The sequence below is a fragment of the Lytechinus variegatus genome, chromosome 9 (genome assembly GCF_018143015.1).
Source record: "Lytechinus variegatus isolate NC3 chromosome 9, Lvar_3.0, whole genome shotgun sequence".
Taxonomy (NCBI): domain Eukaryota; kingdom Metazoa; phylum Echinodermata; class Echinoidea; order Temnopleuroida; family Toxopneustidae; genus Lytechinus; species Lytechinus variegatus.
This window is the reverse complement of record NC_054748.1, coordinates 35142486-35164570: the sequence shown is the minus strand read 5'-3', so window position 1 is coordinate 35164570 and position 22085 is coordinate 35142486. Positions and strand designations below refer to the sequence as shown.

Below are 22085 nucleotides of genomic sequence, written 5' to 3'. Positions count from 1 at the left end.
CTGTCAGATTTGACAACTTGTAGGACGAAACTGTTGATGAAACGCTCCCCAGGTTACCACCACTCACCGAGAACATTTGCATGTTAACAAGGTGCAGGGGGCACTAAAGGCCTACTGCCCCCCCCCCCCAGAATCTATGTCTGCCAAAGCCCACTTCTTTGACTAAATTTAGATTAACTGGTATTTTGAAACCACATTAGATATAAAATCTACAGTATATGCTCTCTGAGTCTCCTAGAAATTGGATCAATTTCCTCAACGTGCAGATTCAGAACTCTATTACCCATATCTGTTCCGCTCGCAGAGGAAAAAACAAGTTGACTGGGGATAAATTTGAACCGTTATTTTTTTCATATCTAGACCAAAACGTGGCTGTTGACAAGAAGGTGAATGAAATTGAGTTCAGTGAAAATCAAATGATTGAAATTTTAAGGTTCTAAAGTGTAAATTCTTGTTGTCCCCCTGCATCATCTCCTCTTCTTATTCTTCATTCATATTTATCATCATTGTTACTGTCATCATCACGATCCCCATTATCATGGTCATCATCATCCTCATTACCATCACCACCACCATCATTATCACTATCATCATCATTTATCATCATCATCACTATCATCATCATCATCATTTATCATCATCATCACTATCATCATCATCATCATTTATCATCATCATCATCATCATCATCACCATTATTATCACTATCATCATCATTATTTATCATCATCATCACCACCATCATTGTCATCATCATCATCATCACCATCATCATCATCATCATCACCATCATCATCATCACCATCATCATCATCACCATCATTATCACCATCATCATCATCATCATCATCATCATCATCATCGTCATCATCATTGTCACCATCATCATCTTTTCTTTCAGTGGTATATACAATGTAAAGCATTGCCACGTCCACTTCATTCTTTAAATGTAATATGATCAATCAAAGTTTGGCTTTCGGAGAGAACTGCCAAAGCGAACCATTCTACAAATGGTCAACAACCTGTGTAATAATCTCAGAAGTTTTGATCTAAATTCACAAAATTTAGGTCCGATCAATGCTCTTCCCAGAGTTTTATGACCTACTCTCTTGGATCTTTCAAACCACATTTACCATCATTTCCTGGGGAAGTCGAAATTAAGGTTCACATCCTTAAGAAAGGCTAGTGGTCAGACAAAAAAATGGTCGCTGGATACTCAGGAAAACATATAAATCCTTGCTATTTATACTCTTATACAGGAATGCAAAGTGGCAAAAACTTCAAGTATGGGACATTTTTTTCCCTTCAAATTGTGGCTCAAGTTTTCACGCAGATTTATACTTTCTTTAAAGTACACAATACATATTGAATTTTGATAACCTTCAGTATGAACAAAATTTCTTTCTGAATTCACAGACATTCTATCAGAATTCACGGTAAAAAATCTATATTTAAAATTTTCTATGTATAGGTCAATTCAGAAAACAATTGAAAAAGAGGCTTGGATCTAAAAATTAAGAATTTCACCATATGTTTGGTTTAATTCAATAAATGCGTAATCATATGAACTAAGAATCAGGATTTAGCTCAATTACAAGGTAATTGATCAATAACGTAATTAATTACATTTTTTAGTAATTTTACTTGAAGATTTGAAAAGCAAAGTAATTGTAATTGAAAAAGTGTTATTGGCTTAAATTCCTGTCAATTACTTTTGATTACATTCAATTACTTTACAATAAACTTATTCAATTTATGTAATATAATTTCATGACCTTTTTCATATAAACTGCTTTAGCATTAAAGCGAGTAAAAGGCAGAATCCCTGCTCTTTAACATAAACATTCATCTTGTCAGTTTCTATGTTACTTAGAATCATGCTGAAATAGGTGGTAGTATGTAAGAATTAAAAATTGGTTTTATTTATGACTTTTCTCAAAAGTAATTGAACTTCTGATTGTAACTAACAAAAGTAATTGGTAATTGTAATTCATTTCCTCAATAACATAATTGTAATTTAAAGAAAGTAATTGACCCTAACCCTGTTGATTCAGTAATAAGTCTTAAAAACAGTATTTAATGATTTCTCAATTCTTTATTGAGAAATCATTGTTTTACAGAAAAAACAAAAAAATGACACATATATCCAACTTGCCAGATAATCATTATGATAACAGTATTATTATTTTTGTTTGCATTGTAATGCTTGTTCAGACCATTCTGTCCACATTATCAACGATATACCGACAAAACAAAAAATTAAAAATTAACAAAGAAACAGCAACAGAAACAAAACAATAGTCAACAAGAATGATAAAATTTCCAAAGCCAAAATCTCCATTTAACCTCAAAAGATAAAGCAAAATTAAACAATGTCCAAGTTCATTTCAGGCGGGGTAAGGTATTATTACCGGTTGCCTATGCAACAGGGATTATGGGTACAAATCCCTCTCGGAGCCACGCCCGTGACCCCATAGTTACCCATAGCTTGAAATCAGGGAAAGCCCCCATCTAAATTACAGAATATTATAGTAGGGGAGACCGGGGTTAGTTGGAACATGGGGTAACTTGAAACATTGTAATTTTGTTTAAAGCCTGTAAAATAAATTTATTAAATACTGCCCTCAATTTTTTGCTATTAATAACACAACACTGTTGAATTATTATTGCAATAAATTGAGGGCAGTATTGCATAAATTTATTTTACAGGCTTTAAAGAAAATTACAATGTTTTAAGTTACCCCGTGTTCCAACTAACCCCAGTCTCCCCTATATAGGCAAGGTGTCAATTAAAGCATCTCTATTCTATTGTATAGGCAAGGCGTCAATCGACACTTTGCCCACTCTCCACCCAGGTGCTTAAATGGGTACCCAAAATGATGTGAATATCTTTGCAGCTTGTCCTATACTGTGTGCACCTCGTAGATGACTAACTGGATGATCCCGGGATAAAATTATGCACTGGGACTCGGGGCGATTATAGCAAAAATACCACCCTACCAGGAGAGCTACCATGCCTCCTGTTATATTATTTTGAATTTGATTCCAATGTGTAAATTTACATGCTCTAGTTACCATTTAGAATTGATCGCTATGCACTTCAAACGATTGAAGGAGGAGGAGGGGGGTCATTAGTTACGAGCAAATATTTGATCACAAGTTTGTTGACCTGAAGACTTATTATCACATGTAATGCAAGGTCATATTTCAATATCACAGAATCCATGCAGAACTTCCTTTTCTCATACAGGATATAGTTTATAATTAACTAACTGAGTTCATGAGAATTGAACAGGATGTCGCTGGATGAAACTGAAAGACCACACTTACAACTTTTTATAAAAAGAAAAAAGAAAAAAATAGAGTAAATACGGCAGCCTTTAGGTTCATTGCACATTTTATAATGACCATATATTCACATTGATTTAATAAAATGCAAATGCATATCACATAGTTACTGAATATGTTAAAAAGAGGTAAAAGGAGAAGTAGTATAGTATTAGTAGCAGCAGCAGTAATAGTAGCAGAAGTAGTAGTAGTAGTAGTAGTAGTAGTAGTAGTAGTAGTAGTAGTAGTAGTAGTAGTAGTAGTAGTAGTAGTAGTAGTAGTAGTAGTAGTAATAGTAAAAAACACAGTAATATCAATATATCCATTAATAAGAGATCATTGCTTCATCCACTTAGTGAGATTTGAACCCACATGCTGTCATTCCACAGGAAGACACCATCTCCACCTACTCATTCACAGAGTACAGTAGTTACCCTTGAAGGAGATGAAGATTCTGTTACTTCTGCAACACAAATTCTGAAAGTAATTGTAATAGCATAACACACCTGACATAGCAAAGGGAAAAACATGAGTGCACTCACTTTGCTCATTGACCTCGGAATCACTTCCTTCGGAGGTCACCGATATCCTGTCATCTTCCGTCTTCTGGTGGTGATGCTTCCTGCGGAACGCATCATTGATCTTCCGTCTCATCTGAAATTAAAGAAAAGGGTAGAAGAAATCTCCAATTTTTTTTCTTTCAATAGCATTTATTTAATCATGTACATTTCACATTTACATCAAAATACATTAAACATAATCAAATAATACATAGGGAAGATGATACAGAGATTTACCAGTACAGTTTTTGTTCATTTCTAGTCTCCTACGCAATTCTGATTTAAATAAAAAATGTGATGGTCTATTGTCTACTTTCCTGTAATTACGTAACAAAATCGATTTATACACAGAAATCAAGAAATCTCCAATTAATTCTGAGTCTAGTTGGGTTTTTTTTAACATAAATTTTAAGATATTCCTGGATGGAACAATAACTTCCTGAAATACTTGCAAACAAACCCAGTTTCATGAAACATACAAGAAAATGCCTCTGTGTTGGTTCTAATGCCTACTTCTCATCACCTGAAATTGCATTTGTGTTCAGCCAAATTACAATTAGTGGAGCCGTTTTCCCCAAGTGATAAGAAATTTTTTGACATTCTAAATGCCAATTGCTCAAACATTGCAAATCTTTTATGACTTTTAAAACAACCAGTAAAATTAAAAAGAAAAAAGGGCTTCCTGCAGTAGGGGAGAAAGGGGTTAGTTGGAACGCGTGGTTGTATTATTAATAGCAATAAATTGAGGGCAGTATTGCATACATTTATTTAACAGGCGTTAAATAAAATCACAATGTTTCAACTTACCCCGTGTTCCAACTAACCCTGATCTCCCCTACATATATGCATACATACATGTATCATTTGAAAAGACTGCCACCCTAAACACAATGTGAGAAAATAAAAAATACACCACTTTTACTGAGATTTTTTATTTGATTTATAGAAGTAAACCGTTTTTCCCTCCCTATTTTTCGACATTCGTGCCTCAACCAGCAAAAACTACCCCTTTCACATATGGTCATACAAGTATGCAACAATATGGTTTAGTGCCCCCCTCCAAACTGAAATACATTAGAGTATCAATAAAAAAGCATGGTAAATGTCAATCATTGTTATCATTTTTATCAAACATCACATGGCTGTGAAAGGAATGTTAATGTAGGTCCCACATATTTGCAAAGTGAGAGGTGAAAAGGAAAAATATCAAAATAAAAAATTCCAAATATCATAAATATTTTGGCATTTGGTACATGTAATGACAATTGTAAGGGGTATTTTCTGAAGCCAAATATTCCATTTTCAGAGACCTACGTGCTCTGAACCAATTAGGTACCAGGGTTTCAGTAGATTAACACAGTTGCCAGTGAAAATCACTGATTATTTGTTTCATGAAACATTCGCCAATAAAAAATCAGGAAATTGATGGTCAAATTATCACTTGCTTCAAAATGGAATGATGAGTCATGAGCTACTAGTACACTGCTGTCAAGAAATATAATGTGCAATATAGATGGAGGTAATCTTTCTCTTTGTTTATCAAAAATGTTAAAGTACAATGATAAATTTGCGCAAGGTTGTAATGGAGGTTCCATATTCTAATATCAAGGAGTGTGATTAAATGAGTTTGATATTGCTTTATTGATGAAATAAAAATATGCAGGAAGGAAATGAAAATGAAGGGTTTCTCAAGAACAGAATGTACATTTCCGGTTATAGAAAATGACATTAACATGTTTTATAGATTTATAAAAAGAAATGTACATAAAGGCAAAATCAAGGTAAACTGAACAATATACAAATTCTATTTTGTAACTTAAACTTCACTGAAAGTGGCATTCATCCATGTAGTTAAACATCAACTTCTAAAGAGAGTATATCAAAATAATTGGAATGCCACCACAGTTGACCATATTTTAAACAAACCATTAGCATTGAATTGTACATTAAACACATCATTTCAAGTCTAGTCTTTTCCATGAAACCTAATAGAAGGATGTTCAGACTCTCAAAAGTTTTTAGAATCATTTAACCCTTTGAAGACTGAATGATTTCATTACATCGTATTGTTTCCATAGACCCTAGCCATCATATACATGTACGCTAACTCAGTCTCCACCCGGTTAAACCTATCATAAGTCTATATGGATATCTGTCTTATAAGACATGAGTAACTTGAGATATGAAATACTGATTTCTGTATCTAGAATACATACAGAAACAGTGGCAGATAACATTCGCAATCTTTAAATCCACCTTCCAGACAGCCATAAAAATGAGGTTAAATGATTTAATCCAATATCCCGAATCACATACCAATGTTGAGGTACCATGTTCATGGCGAGACACCATGTTAGATGTCGTTGTGATAAATCCGCTCACAGGCATTGGATTAGATTATCTGCTGACTAATCCCTTTAAGTCCCTGGCAGTCGAACAGCTTTATCCTGTCACGTTTAGGACCCGGACTGCGCTAAACTCCAAGCATTTACAGAGAGATCCTTTTGCTTTCAGCAGTTCAAATTAACTGAAAAGGGACCCAAAGGGCACGGTGATTGCTATTACAGGAAAGATGACACAGCTCAAAGTTATAAGGCACATTGTCCGAATATCGATCGCAGAAAATCAAATTTAAATATTGCCTGACAGTGGTTAGTCATGCGAATCGGGAAGCAACCTCTTGATAAAGGTCAGACAGTAGCCAACAACATCAAGAACCTTAAACTGGTTGAACAGTTTATTTCTAGTAGACGACTCGAATAGACGTGTTTCTAAAAATCCTTGGTGTTCACTCTGCGATGTCAGCTAAGAGTGAATCAGTATACCACAAAACAAATCCCTGAGAATATGAGTAAGGACGCAGCTGCCTGTAAAAACAAAACAATCAGTTCTTCCATACCAGTATGTATTGTACAATCCAATCCAAGGGTATTGGCAACGTAAAGAGTTAATATTCTATGACAGGCACTGCACTGATGATATTCCTGTACATGATCCTTGAGATATCATACTGCAAGTCATCCCAGAGAGAACTTCTCTGGGTCTATCGTTGCTACCCAGTTGATATATATTCCTGCTACTAATGATATGAGCTATGAAGGCACCATGGTTGCTGTCACGCACTGAATACCCATTCTATATAGGAACAATACACAGGAGGGCAGCAGTGGAAACTAATCTACCGATGCTCTGTAATGATCATAAATAGCTGCCGATACCCTCCCGCACTCATGAAAATTAGTTGTTTCCTCCTCGTTCTAAGGCCAATTGAGCACAACTCATTAACGTTTGGGGTATCTTTCAGTAGAATAGGAAGTAAGAGGCTAAAATATGGGACCAGGTCAATGTCTTGGGTGCAAATTCATCCCTCTCCTTGAAGATTTCTCCTTGAGAAAGTCCTAATATTGCTCTTTTTCAGCCAATTGCATATATGCCAGCCTGGTAGTTCCTGTGCTAAGTCTACTGGATTAGGAGAATCTTGGAGTCATCGGGTTAAGCTAACTAGATGCGGACTTGAGGATGACGTTGGAAACAGTTCAATGTTGGGGGATTAGGGATTGAGTTCCTGATGAGGCCAACGTCACTTGTCAGTTTTAATAACTGTCTGACCCCTAGCAGTGTCGGTTAGGGCGATGTCTTTAATGTGTCAATACTTGGAGAATCATTTACTGGCCAGGCTACAACATAAATCATAGGCCAATGTTGGTGAGGACATTGATCGATCTTTTAAAAGTAATAGATTTTGAGATAAATATCTAAATTCCAGCAGATTTCTATGAACGGACAACTTAGTTCATGCAGAACAAGGGTTAATACACTCTTAAATGTTGATCCAGTATGACCTAACAGAGATGACAATGCAGGTCCAAGGTTGGTCGAACATGGATGAATAGGCCTTGAGATCCTAAAAAACTGTGGAGTATTTCATAGTTAAAATTAGGTAGATATCTGAAGCAGAAATAAAGCCTTATTGGGATGTGAAACTTTATTTTTGTTCAGTCAATTAAGACCTTTCTCTTGATGCAGAGTAAGTCTATTAGCATTCAGAGACAACAGTTTAATGATTGAAAGAATAACAATGTAACAGCTAACGTCCCAGATTCCTCAATGACTTGATCAGATTTTTTTTCTCAAGTCTAGTTCAAGATGGGTAGCAGAGTTCATAAAGGGATTCACGACAGTCATATGAATCATATCACCAAAAGCATCAAGCTATTCCTAGATTTGCTACAGGGATGTGACGACAAAGTGTATAATATCCTGGAGAGAGGTAATGATAAAACTGCTACATAATACCGAGAAGTAATCAGCTAGCAGCCACAATTTGTAGAATCCCAGTTAAATATCTGCACTATAATTAGAAAATAAATTAAAATGGCAAACACTGGACGGGATCCGAGGTACGTGTAGGTGGGCGAGAGAAGAAGGCAGAGAGGTAACCTGCATAAGGCAGCACTACATGAATGTTACCTCGAAACAGGAAATGATTAACGAGAAGAACGCAATTAATGGTTGCTAACGTCTCGCTTGTGCACTTTTCCCCCATCGGATGCAGAGAGAGTCTCGTGACCGGGTGAACCTATAACTTGAGCCCCTACTGGAGTTAAGGGATATGTTATTAATAGTCTTTCTAGGTTTAATGCGTGCTATTGATTAGAGACATTTTGAATATTTAAAGGGAAAGTTAAGGCCTGGTCATGACTTTTATCATTGATAGAATTTGATACCTCATAAAATGTTTCCACGTTTCCATCTTCCAAATAACGTTACACGAGTGCCACCAAGATATTCTGATGGGGTGAGGGTGGGCACAAAGGGGGAGCAGGTCAACCACAAGGTGAGGTCGTGTTTTTCCTCAATCAAATTTATTGAGGTATTACACAATTAAAACACTGTTTACAAATTCGTACAACACTGTTTACTATATTAAACCTTACAGTCATTGTTTAACAACCAAGCTTAGTTTGTTGAGGATTATACAACAAAAAGTTAACTTTGTTTAAAATCTTAAACACTTGTTGAAAACTGTTTAGCAACTACTGTAAGGTTCCTACAGTGTTGCATACAATTTTTAAACAGTTTTTTTACCATGTGTAGAGTTAAAAGCCCAGACCTCTCTTTTTTAACTGTCTTTCTGTTTGTCTTCCTTTTCTCCCTCTTTTTCCTTTTCTATCTTCTTTTCCCCTTTTTTCAATATAAAAAAAAATCATTGGGGGTTGTCTTGTCTACCTCCTGCCCTCTGTGGTGCCACACTAGGTACTAAATAGGTGGTTTCAAACCGCCTGGATCATAAGAATCCCCGTTAAATTACGAGAACTTTTTAAAGCTAAAATTACCCATTAATTATTCCTGCATTCACACCGCCCCGAAACATCGGGATAAGTTCCTGAAGTTATGAGCATGCGCAGTATGGTCTGATAAGCAGGCAAGGCGATTCAAAATCACTAGCCCAGCAGCTACCCACGGCGCCGACGCCCAACGACACGCTGGGCTAAAAGTTCCCGTAAATTGCTTTCACATTACCAAAATAGCTGCGACCTTGGAAAAATCCATGCGAAAGTTCTTGTAATTTTGCCAAGTACCTACTATTTAGCGGGTATTTTCTTTCGTGGGGATTTTTCCACGGTCGCAGGTATTTTGGCAATGTGAAAGCAAATTACGGGAACTTTTATCCCAGCGTGTTGTTGGGCGCGGCGGCGTGGGTGGCTGCTGGGCTTTGATTTTGAATCTCCCGCCTTACCTGCTTATCAGACCACACTGCGCATGCTCGCAACTTCGGGAACTTATCCCGAAGGATGTGTTTCGGGGTGGTGTGAATGCAGGAATAATTAACAGGTATTTTTTAGCCTTAAAAAGTTCTCGTAATTTAACGGGGATTCTTGTGATCGAGGCGGTTTGCAACCACCTAATTTTATATACAATTTCTGTTGTTACTGAAGATGCTGTACACCTAAAATTTCCATCTGTTTATGTTTAGGATTTGTATTTTCCATTTGTATTGTAGTTTTATTTTGTTTTGTTTTCTTTTATATTATATTATACAGGGCCCCCCCAAGTACAACAGTATTTGACTACTGACAGGGCTACCCTGTTTAAATAATACTGAATGAAAAAATGATTACAAAAATAGATATTTAACCCAAACATTTCAGCTTGTTTTGTAGGCATATTAGGGAATTATTGAAAATTAAATGAAAAGCAATCGTTTGCAGTGTACTCAAGTCAGGGGGATTCCCTGCTCTCATAATTATTCTGAATAACAAAGAGTATAGTACAAAGATGTAGAAAGCTAACAAAAATAAGTATAACTTCCCCACAAATGTACTTTCACTTTAACACGTGGGGAATACAATATCTTTGGTTGACATGGGACTGTGTAGTTGACTCTGTTGTAGTTTCTGTTACAGCCCATATTACCACTGTGGTCTGGCAGCATCACGAATAAGCCAGTTTCATAAGAAAATTGGATTTAGGGAATTACAGGACCGAAAAAGGACAGTCAAGTTCTTCTGATTTACCAGTTGATATTAATTTGACCTATATATCACCAAATTTGTAGTATTCGTGTAATTTGAAAAAGTTATCAGGTTACTGAAAGTGGTTGCCAGGTTTATTTTTGGCACTAAAATTCGAGGATTTGGGAAAAAATTACTGGGACAGCACTCTTCCAAAGATAATTGAGGAAAAGCTGGTGATAGCAGGATGTTAACAAATATTTGATATGATACAGGAAAGCCAAATCATGTCAGACATGTTAAACTTCCATATTTTTGTTCAAGTAAACTAAATTCATTGTTCTATTTTAATAGCCACTAAATCATTTCCTTATGGCAGAGACTAAAGACCAGAAGAGGATTATAAATTTAGGTTTGTTTTACTTAAACTATAGAGAGAGCAATTTAATTTTTTTTGTACAAAAATCGCCAGGTATAATCTATTCTATTCTGCCCTTTCTCTCGAGCTATATAATGGTCCATTAGGGTAATCCCCCATTTGGGTTTTAACAAAGTGAGTGGCATTCATTTCATTTTCATTTTCACTTTTACAAATAAACATTACATATCCTGTTTTACAAATGAATGGAACATTCGAATTCATACTCCTACTATCGCATTTGCAAAAAAAAACATTTTGAGCTAAAATATTTTTTTCATTTTGGATAGGTTGGTTCTAATTTTCGACAGATTTATCACTGTATTACAAAAAATTATAACAATTCTCATTGCATTTTATTCTCAGCAACCATTTCATAACCGAAACTTCAATAACATTTTTAAATCCATGTGACACTGAGTTGAAAGAACATGAACTGACAGTCCTTGATGTATATCACTCCAATGTTAATTAGATTATATTTGTTTACAATGTTTCAATGATATGCCAGACACTCAAGTGTATCATATTGCTTCTGATATAAGCACTGCAAGATTTGCACCGAATGATAGACCCATTCACACACAGACAGAAAAGGTGTATGTTTAATAGAGTTTTAAATCATGATTCAAACATTCTTTGTTGCTGTGTGAATGAATATTGTTGTTCTATGACATTTGCTCCAGTGACAATTGCTCCATGTGCAGCAAATTCCTCACATTAATGGAATGACCAACTTCAATCTTGGATTCAACACTATATCCTATGCTAACCCTAAACCTAACATAAAACCCTATTGCAACCCAAACTCTAACCCTACAACTTAGACGAAATAAAGCCAGGAGTAACAGTGGCCGGAGCACATGTCTTGTTACCAAATATGTTGAAGATCTCACTTGCAAAAGGGGTTAGGTCCATTTTTCATCAAATTTGATTTTTATGTCTCAATGTATAGATTTTTAGTAGCTCTATCAGATGATACCCAAGAAAAGTTGAAATTCCTATTAAAAAGTGAAATAAAATGGCAAAGAAACATTACTTTTTTTTCAAAAGGGGTTCCGTCCATTTCAGTTTAGTTGCAAAGGGGTTACTTAGGTCCACACAAAATTTTTTTTGGAAAAGAATATTTTGAAAATACAAAGCCAGGTAGATTTCTCTTATGCCCAATTTTATGTTTTCATGGTAGGGTATCATGAAAATTCAATTTCGCATAAGAATATTGCAATATGGGATAATTAATAATTCTTGGAGTGGACCTAACCCTTTTGCAACTAAACTCTTCATATCAGAATAAAAACTATATTCCGTGTTAAGTGTCCCTGTATCAGAAAAATACAAAGAAAAGCCAAAAATGTACATTTCCAGCAGATACAGATCACATAGTTTGATAATTCTTCGCGAATTTTTTTTTAAATTTTCTTAAAAATCTCTCAACCTTTCCGCATCATCAATGTACATACAAGTGCGAATCCCGTTGGTAGTGTATAATACATACTCCATGATCGGAAAATTTAATTTAAAGAAAGTAACAAATCATACAAAAAAAGTATTGGTGTATTCATAGCAAAAAAAAGAGGAACAAATAGTCTAAAAAGGGAACGATTGGCATGTATGTGTATCTTTTATTCTTGAAATCTAATACATATGCTTAAGAATTTTCAGGGTCATAAATAGAAAGCAGCGTTGACAGCACAAGAAATTTTAAACGTTTGTTCTCAACAATGAAACCACAATGCATGAATCATCAGAGTCAAACAATCCAGAAGTTAATATGCATCAAGTCACCCCAATGGGCCATTTCTTTTCCTGAATAGGACGCTGTTGTTTATGTGTCGGTTAAAATTAGATATCAGAGATATATGGATTTGGGCTAAATGAGGTACAATTAATTTGTGTGGTCACAAGCACAAATTGTTATGTAATCATCATCCTGAACGGAAGATCGGAGGCTGGCTATATGCACAGGATGACTACCTTCGATGTGAGTGGGCTTCCCCATGCATCAAACTGAAAACAATTTACTTCTTCTTCAACAAAAGTGTGCGCTAATTGTTACCAAAAATGCCCTTAGCATTTCCATCTATTTCAAAGCAGAATGAAACAGAATTGTTGTATAAATGCCTTGGTTAAGGGCATAAGTATTGTGGCGGGATTGAACCTCAGATTTCCATGTGTCTATTAAGTGCGTAAGACCACTTGACCACCGCACCTCCACAAAGAGTGACCCTTTAATTAAAAAAAAAATGATTAAAAGATTTTAGAAAGAACAAAACAGCAGAATCGTATCAATCAGAATGGTGCAAAGATTTCAATAGCGTATATTACACAATAAATGAAAATCAAACAAAATCCCTCTCCAAATGGAGAGAAGGGCACGAAAGAGAACGTTCCTCCTGGTGAGTTATGAATATCCACTCCAGTATATATTAATTACTTCTCTCTCGGCTAATCAGATGCTAGGATTCCAATCTTACAACAGTTGTAAGTGAAAAATCATACACAAATCTAGGCCTACACAAATCCCTGTCTAAATAGAGAGAAGAGCATGGAAGATGTAATGATAATTAATGAATAGCCAGTTTTCATTGATTAATTCTCTCTGGCATGAAGATGTTAGATTCAATAGATAATATAAGAGATGTAAGTGAAAACCATACACAATTCCCTGTCTCAATGGAGGGAAGAGCATGGAAGATGTATATCCATCCTCCATGTGATGTGACTCCATGAATATCCAGTATTTACTAATTAATTCACTCTTGCCTAATCAGATGCTAAGATTTCAATAACTTAATAGAACAGATGTAAGTGGAAAATCACACTGAAATCACAGTTTTCAATCATTAATTCTCTCTTTCTTTGGCATTAAGATGCTAAATTTCAATAGATTATAAGAGATGTAAGTGAAAAACCATACACAAATCCCTGTCTGAATGAAGAGAAGGGCATGGAAGAATTATATCCACTTTTCATTGATTAATTCTCTCTCACGGCTAATCAGATGTTATGATTTCAATAGCTTTTTGTTCAGTTGTCAGTGAACATCACACACAAATCCCTGTCTGAATTGAGAGAAGTGCATTGAAGATACGAGTTTCCAATGAAAATATCCAGTTTTCAATGATTAATGCATGTCCAATCACATGTTAACATTTTGATAGCTAACAGTTGTAAATTAAAATCATAAATAGCCTTTAACACTGGTATTAAATGAATATCTTACACAAATCCCTGTGTGAATGAAGTATATGATATGACTAAATGAATATCAAGTTTTCATGGATTAACTCACTCATGACCAATAAGACACAAGGATTTCAATAAAGGTGTTGTAAGTGTAAAATGATTCACAAATCCCTGTCTGAATTAAGAGAAGTGCATGGAAGATGTAGCATTCCTTCATGATCATCCATTTTCATTGATAAATTCACTCTAGGCCTATCAGATGCTATGATTTCAATAGCTTATTACAGATGTAAATGGAAATCTTACACAAATCCCTGTCAACATGGAGAGAAGGGCATGGAAGACCTAAGCTCCTTCCATGTGACTCCAAGGTTATCCTCTGGAGGCACATTACTTCCTTGGTCGCATTCCAAAGAATCAGATGATATCATATCTACTCTGAGGGCAATTGGGATTACTGATATCTCCTTAGGGGATTTAAGGAAGAGTGGCTCAGCTGCCTAGCATTCAGTTGCAGTCTTATTGATCTAGGATTTAACCAAAGCATCACATTCACTTCGTGACTTCTACGTGATTCGGATGATTATGACTAGCTTTCTGGAGAATTAAGACACAAATCCCTGTCCGAACGGGGAGAAGCGTATGGAAGACGTAGCATCCTAGCATAATATATACATGTAAGTTTGGAACACCAATGTTGTTTAAAGGTTAAGTCTCTGGTCTTTGTTAGAACTCGCAAGGTACTTGCTTCTAACCCAGCAAGAACATCATTAGACCTTGACAAGTGACTTTTTATGTGAAAATATACGGAATCTGACATGACACTATGCCTAAACACAATCGTAATACCAACAGGAAAAGGAATATAACTGTGCGGTACCAATTGAAAATGTCTAATAGGATTTGACATTTCTTTGCAAGAACCTGATATTATTGTTATAAGTAGTCATTTAACCCATTGCCTACTGAATAGAGAGGGCCCCTATACAAAATACATTGGAATTGAAGAATGCACATGTCGACAGGTTATACTGACATGTACACATATTTTGATCAGATAATCAAATTTTTAATCCAATGAAGATACAAAACAGTACATTGCATTCCAAATCACACAATTCTAAGTAAATCAATATTGGCTGTTGTAAGTAACCAATTGAACTCCAGATTTGACATGGATCTTACAAATAAATGTATTTCAAAAAATCAAATTATTTACATCAAAAAGTTCAAAATTTAACTCAAAATATTGAGGGTTTACTGTTAATTCAATGTTTAGCTGGTAACTGCAGACACCTTATCTGAATTGATTGAAAATATCAAAAATATTCAGTTTGTTTAGGTAGATAAACTCCCTCTTTCCCTTGGTCTAATGCAATTACCGAGCAGAGAAGAAACTTTCCAAACATATCACTGAAGCATGGTCAGGCCTCTTCCTTCTCCTGAGCTTGGTAACCTAATTAAGTAAACCAGGTTATTCCAAGATACAACTGCTTGACATGGGTCCTCTGGAGGCCGTTGCATTAAAATTACCATTATAGTCTGCCAGCCAATGGTATCTTCAATGGAATACTTGATTTTGATTGGCTGATGAGCATTGTTGTCATGGTAATTACCATTGGATGGTAAAGTTACCATAATGGTAATTTTTATACAATGGGGCCCTGGAATGTTATTGCTGATGGGGCTGTCAGTCACACATGTAGGTTTTATCCAGTGTATATATGGCAAGCTATTTTCTCATTTAATCATTTTTTTCATATTCAGAATTGCATTTTGTTAAAACCAAAATTATATTTTGATATAACAGATTCAGAATTCTTAGTATTTTGTGCCATTGACAAGAGATATTCTTGATATTAAGAATAAAATGTGTTATATCAGGAAAAAGGATTAAATGACAACATGGCCTGTTAATTATATGTACCTTGGTATACACTGGTAAAAAATGTCCAAATGTGACAGCCTTTTGACATGGCAGTGCAAGCCTGTAAGGGTGAATTTTTTGTTTGCTTCCATTGCAAAGGCAAAATGCACCATTTGAAAAGTTCATCATGAATGGAATAATGTAAAGACAATTCCACAGAGAAATGCTCGAAAGGCTTCATTCACAGAGCCATTTTGACTGACCAGACCCGATATGCTAAGTTGGCCCGGATCAACAGGTTAAGCTAATGTGTATGTATTTTTGTAAGAAAAATTTGTTGTTACATTTTAATCTAATAAACCAGAAATATGATTATAATGACGTCAGTTAAAGACGTTGAATTGACGTCGCACCCATGCCTCCTTAGATACCATCTTTTTTTTTAAAGACCTATCATCCATGCTTTCTGTTTTGTCAGACATGTATTTTCCTAACACATTTCCTATTAGAACCAGATGTTCCCTGCTCAAAACCAACAGGAATTACACAATTCAGTTGAAAACACAACATAAAAATATCTACATTTGATACGTATGACCAGGATGTTTTGATGTAATACATATTTTATCTACTTCCTATCTTCAGCCACGAGACCTGCAGATTATATGACAAATACTATTCCATACATTGCTATCTGAGGATCTGTCAAGGTGAATCATGTGATTAATTGTAGATTTTCCATTATAAGAGTAGATGGTGTTCTTTATTCCACTGATATCTCAAGTATACGGCTTTGATCTTTTCAGGTACAACAAACATTATCATGGAGTATACTGAGGTACATCTGGAGTATACACAAATTTAAAGTAAATTGCACTGTTTAATATTTGTGGTAGTATCTTGCACTATGTACTATCTGTGGTAGAAGTGTGTAGCACTGTGTGCTAACTGTGGTAGCAGTATGTTGCATTGTGTTCTATCTTAGGTAGAAGTGTGTCACACTTTGCATTGTCTATGCTAGAAGTGTGTCGGACTGTGTGCTATCTGTGGTAGAAGTGTGTTGCATTGTTTTATCTTAGGTAGAAGTGTGTCGCGCTTTGTATGGTCTATGATAGAAGTGTGTCGCGATGTGTGCTATCTGTGGTAGCAGTGTGTTGCATTGTGTTTGATTTTAGGTAGAAGTGTGTAGCACTTTGTATGGTCTATGCTAGAAGTGTGTTGCACTGTGTGCTATCTGTGGTAGCAGTGTGTTGCATTGTGTTCTATCTTAGGTAGAAGTGTGTAGCGCTTTGTATGGTCTTTGCTAGAAGTGTGTTGCACTGTGTGCTATCTGTGGTAGCAGTGTGTTGCATTGTGTTCTATCTTAGGTAGAAGTGTGTAGCGCTTTGTATGGTCTATGCTAGAAGTGTGTTGCACTGTGTGCTATCTGTGGTTGCAGTGTGTTGCATTGTGTTCTATCTTAGGTAGAAGTGTGTAGCGCTTTGCATGGTCTATGCTAGAAGTGTGTTGCACTGTGTGCTATCTGTGGTAGCAGTGTGTTGCATTGTGTTCTATCTTAGGTAGAAGTGTGTAGCGCTTTGTATGGTCTTTGCTAGAAGTGAGTCACACTGTGTGCTATCTGTGGTAGAAGTGTGTTACATTGTGTTCTATCTTAGGTAGAAGTGTGTCGCGCTTTGCATGGTCTATGCTAGAAGTGTGTCGCACTGTGTGCTATCTGTGGTAGAAGTGTGCTGCTCTGTGGACTATGTTACCTAAACATTCATTACACTTTCACACAATAGAACAAATGCATACTGTGCATATCAAAAGCAAAATTTGAAAATACTTCAGTTGCAATCTAATGCACTCTGAAACTCATCAAAGTACTTCATTAAAAAAACAATGTACTAACAAACTCAATTAAAAAAAACATAATTTGTCTACTTCATTTCTTCACTACCTAGGCAGGAAAGTAAAACATACATCTAACAGAAATTTGTAGTGTATGTTCCTATCATTTGGTTTTAATATGATGCTGGTTGTGTAAATTTCATTTTTTGTGCATGGTGGGTCTCGGAGACTCGTTGATTAATCCCTCACAGTCACAGGGGATTAAGATGGGAACTTTGGAGGGTAATATAGCTACATTTAAGCCCTGCCTGGGTGATATCAATGACAGGATATTGCTATCAAATCATTTCTTTCAATGTCAACAGAATGAAAACCCAATGGGATGGAAAGGGTCAATTATCACCCCTTATGGTATTTCAAATAAAATGAAATAAAAAGAAAGAATTAAATGGGTGGTCCGGGCCGAAAGTATTTATAGCTTAATAAATAGAGAATTCACTGAGGAAAATGCCGAGAATTTTATCAAAACCGGATAACAAATAACAAAGTTATTGAATTTCAAAGTTTAGCAACATTTTGTGAAAACAGTCATGAATATTCATTTGGTGGGCTGATGATGTCACATCCCCACTTGATCTTTTGTATTTTATTATATGAAATTAGGTTTATTCAAATTTTTTCCTCCAAGAACTAGAAAAAATGGATTGACAACTGATTTAGTGCATTAGATATTAATTGCGGAAACTTATTTCATTATAAGGGAGACATATTATTCACACAAGTATGAATAAGGAAAAAAATAATGATTTCATGTAATAACATAAGAAAACAGAAAGTGAATATGCTAAACTTTAAACTTCAATAACTACTATTATTTGTGATCCGATTTTCGATGAAATTTTCAGCATTTTGCTCAGTGAATTTTACTCTATGTATTAAGATATATTTTCAGCCCGGACCATCCCTTTAATGTGAGCAGTCAAAAAGGAAAAAAGAGAAAGTCTGGAATGTGCAACTACACCATTTTTCATCTATTCATTTAGACAGTTAAATGACCTCAAATCACCCCGCCCCCCCCAAAAAAAAAAAAAATCATCTGAAAATCAATAAAATTTCAAAAGAAAAAAAATTAAAGTTGATAAATATACCATGGACCTACTACAAATGAATATACCTTTCTAGGGCGAAGCTGATACTCCGTTGACGTGATGATATCAGGCATACGAGAACGATGCTGATATTGCGGCATCGCAAGCAACATCTTGGCAGGTGTCTTAGCAGCAAATAAAACTAAGAATATAAAAACCTCTTTTAGGTATAGGTATTCCTCTGATATCCGTCTCACAGCTTGGCTGTGTGGGAATAATTGCCAAAAGTCAACACACAAGTATCTTTAATGTGAATGAAATGACGTTTAAACAGGCAACATATTTCCACCGTTATTTCTGAACAAGATTCGTCATCCGCAAAGACTTAATCAATCCATTATGATGTGAATAATGTGACATTTGAAAAGCTAATTTGATTTCCACAGGCAAAGGTTATATATCAGTAACAGAATAGGGATTCTTCACTTTCTCCAAACATTTCCTGATGGTTCACTTCAAAAGATTTTATCAAAACGATGTGACAATGTTAATATCAGATCCTCTTGTCCAAATGCTTGGAGCAATACAAGAAATACTGTGAAGTTAAGTTCACTCTGAAGAATTATCCTGTTTGCCCGTTGCTATATCAACAGAAGAGTGTGACTTGCAGAAGTTCAGTCTTAAGAATGATCATGTTATCCAGCCAGCTTAGTATCGACGCAAGAGTTTTCTTGGAAGGAAAAAATCCACTCTTAACACTCAAGAACACAATCAACACTTATGATGTGATTGAGAAAGAGGCAAAGCTTCAAATTCAAGATGAAATCTATGAAAACCTAGGTTTAAACATTTCATCCGATCAATAGATATAGAAAACATGAAAAATTCATTCATATTTCACGGGGAGTAATTCAAGAGACAAGTGAAAAATGATGATCCAAGGTCCAAGTTAAGACTAAATCAGGGCAACAAGAGTATCAGAAGACTGCAGTTTGTATGTGCAAATTGAAGACGCCAGGTTCTATTAACAGAAATCATTAATTCTAACCAAGCTTAACAGTTACAGCTGCATGTATCAAGAAGTGATACTATTTGGTGTCAGGACACAGAATTCAGAAATTCGTATTAGCATAAAATAAAAATATGAAGCCAACGCAAATGGAAACAAAGGATGAAAGTGCTTTTTGGCATTTACAAGTAATCACAAAAGAATAGTTTTTCTTTAGAAGTAGATGAGAAATTTGAAATTGAGAAAGATGATCCTGTATAGAAGCATTCCATGAACAAGTGAGAAAGAATGGTAGGCATCAGCAAACTGAAATAAAGATGAACATATGGAAGAGGTCCCACGAGGTAAAGAGATACAGCTTCGAATTAGAGATGATGGTTGTGGTCTAGTATCTGTCGCCAACTTGTAAATGGTTTGGTCCTTTCAACAGGAATTGAAGTTCTAGTTCAGAGGCATATATAGAATCAAGGTTGCTGATCAATGAAGAGAGAAGGGTGGCCCAGGAGATCAGTCAGTGGTGTGAAGAAGTACCTGGAGTTATCAAAGTCATATTTCCAAAGAGTCACAAGGGATCGAGGTGAACAAGTGGATTTGCCAACCTGTTGGCACGCTTACACAGGTCTCCGTGGACAATGTACCAATCCTTAGTAATTGTTTCAATCAATTCCATCCTTCCCTCATGAAAATACTCCGTGCGAGATGTTACAACTTGTAGTTTGAAATGTTCCCCCAAAGTTGGATCTCAGTGAACAACTGAATCTGCCAACCCCATTAGAACTTACACAGGTTCCTGCACAGGTATGCACCAACCCTCAGACATCATTTCAATGCATCCCTCCCTTCTACAAGTATGTTCAAACTCTCAGTTTCAAACAATCCTCTAAAGTTGCTACCCTGATGCTGAATCCATCAGAATCACGCCGAAAAGGGTTCCTCTGCGAACTTTGACTAACCCGACGTTGCAAGGGAATGACAGCTACAGCCAGTTATTTCCTGCGACGACGTGCATATCTGGGGATACCGAGCGCGGGCCTCCCTGCTTTATTGGCGGAGTGTTTGTGTTTACGGATTCATTTCCTTCGAGATGTCATCACCCGTAGTGTGTGTGTTCTATCTTTAGTGAGGTTGCACAATGCAGGGTCAGGCCTGCGCTTAAGCTGATTAGATCGATCTCGGTGTGCCCCTTACATTTTGACCTCTCTTATGGTAATGCTTGGCTCAGTATTGACATTTGTGATTCAATTTGAAATACCATTATGTCAATTCTATAGGCCATGATGCTCCTAAATGATAGGCCTCATCAGCACACACAATTCAAACAGTTTACTCCAAGGGCCTCTTTCATAAAACTTGTTATAATAACAAATTTGCAGTAAAAGTTTTATGTACTTAAATCTTGTGATTGGCCGATAACAGACTTGTAACAGAAACTGTGCTTCTTATCATAACAAGTCTTTATGAACACAGGCCCCATATAGATGCAAAGGTAAAAATAGCTTGTGAATTTGTATAAGCTGATACTTCTGAAATTTCCTCCAGGGAGTTACCACCATGGTTACACTTACACCAATGACTGGAAAGTATAAACAGTTGATAGTAACATGAATATTCAGGACTGATGGTAATGGCATCTCCCTAATTTTCATCCTGTTTCCATTGACATTCATATACTCTGGCCCGTATTCTGAAGTCAGGTTTAACTTAGACCATGGTCTAACTCTGTGCTAAAATTATGGGAAGCCAAAAGTGTCAATTTTTTTAAATTAAGTTGTATGTTTCTTGTATTTACTGTGCTCTTTCCTCATTGTTCAACAGTGAAGACAATCACCTATTTTAACTTCCTAGACAATTATGAATGATTTGAGAGCCACAAGGGCTGAAATATGAAATCTCTACTGTTAGTGATTTATGTAACAATTGGCTATCCATACTTAAACCACAACTTTAAACCTGAGTTTAAGTTAATCTCGACTTCAAAATACAGGCCACTGTGTCATATAGCATGAATGATGGCCTTTACCATATACTAGCTATATTCATTATTTCTCTCACAGCCTTTGCATTGGAATGTTCCAAAATTGTGCATTTGAACAATTTATATCAACAATATGAGTAAACATTTTACTCCTTCCTCTTTCTGCCAGAGATGTTTAGTGATACAAATGTTGTATTTGTGTTTTGTTCACATTGTTCATACAAATATGTAATAGAAGGCTGCATTCTACAAGCTTTGCTTTTTAGCAGCTTCCACCGTTTCTGACCTGATACACAGTTATCTTGATTATTATACATGTAAAGTTTCCTTGTTTTATTGAGTATAATTATATCAAGATATATGTAACAAA

At 35.8% G+C, this 22085-nt stretch overlaps 1 protein-coding gene across 3 annotated transcripts in view; it reads right to left on the bottom strand.

Moving 5' to 3' along the window:
• Window positions 1-22085, bottom strand: part of LOC121422088 (DENN domain-containing protein 2B-like) — a 70490-nt gene that overhangs the window by 38467 nt on the left and 9938 nt on the right. For 2 of the 3 annotated variants that reach the window (XM_041616897.1, XM_041616899.1), the window contains exons 1-2: window positions 6204-8090; window positions 3870-3981 (exon numbers count right to left, since the gene is read on the bottom strand). In XM_041616897.1, coding sequence (XP_041472831.1) covers window positions 3870-3981; window positions 6204-6275 — 184 coding nt within the window. In that variant the 5' untranslated portion in view covers window positions 6276-8090. Of the gene's footprint in view, window positions 1-3869; window positions 3982-6203; window positions 8091-22085 lie in introns of those variants that run through there. The other variant, XM_041616898.1, reaches the window with a different exon arrangement.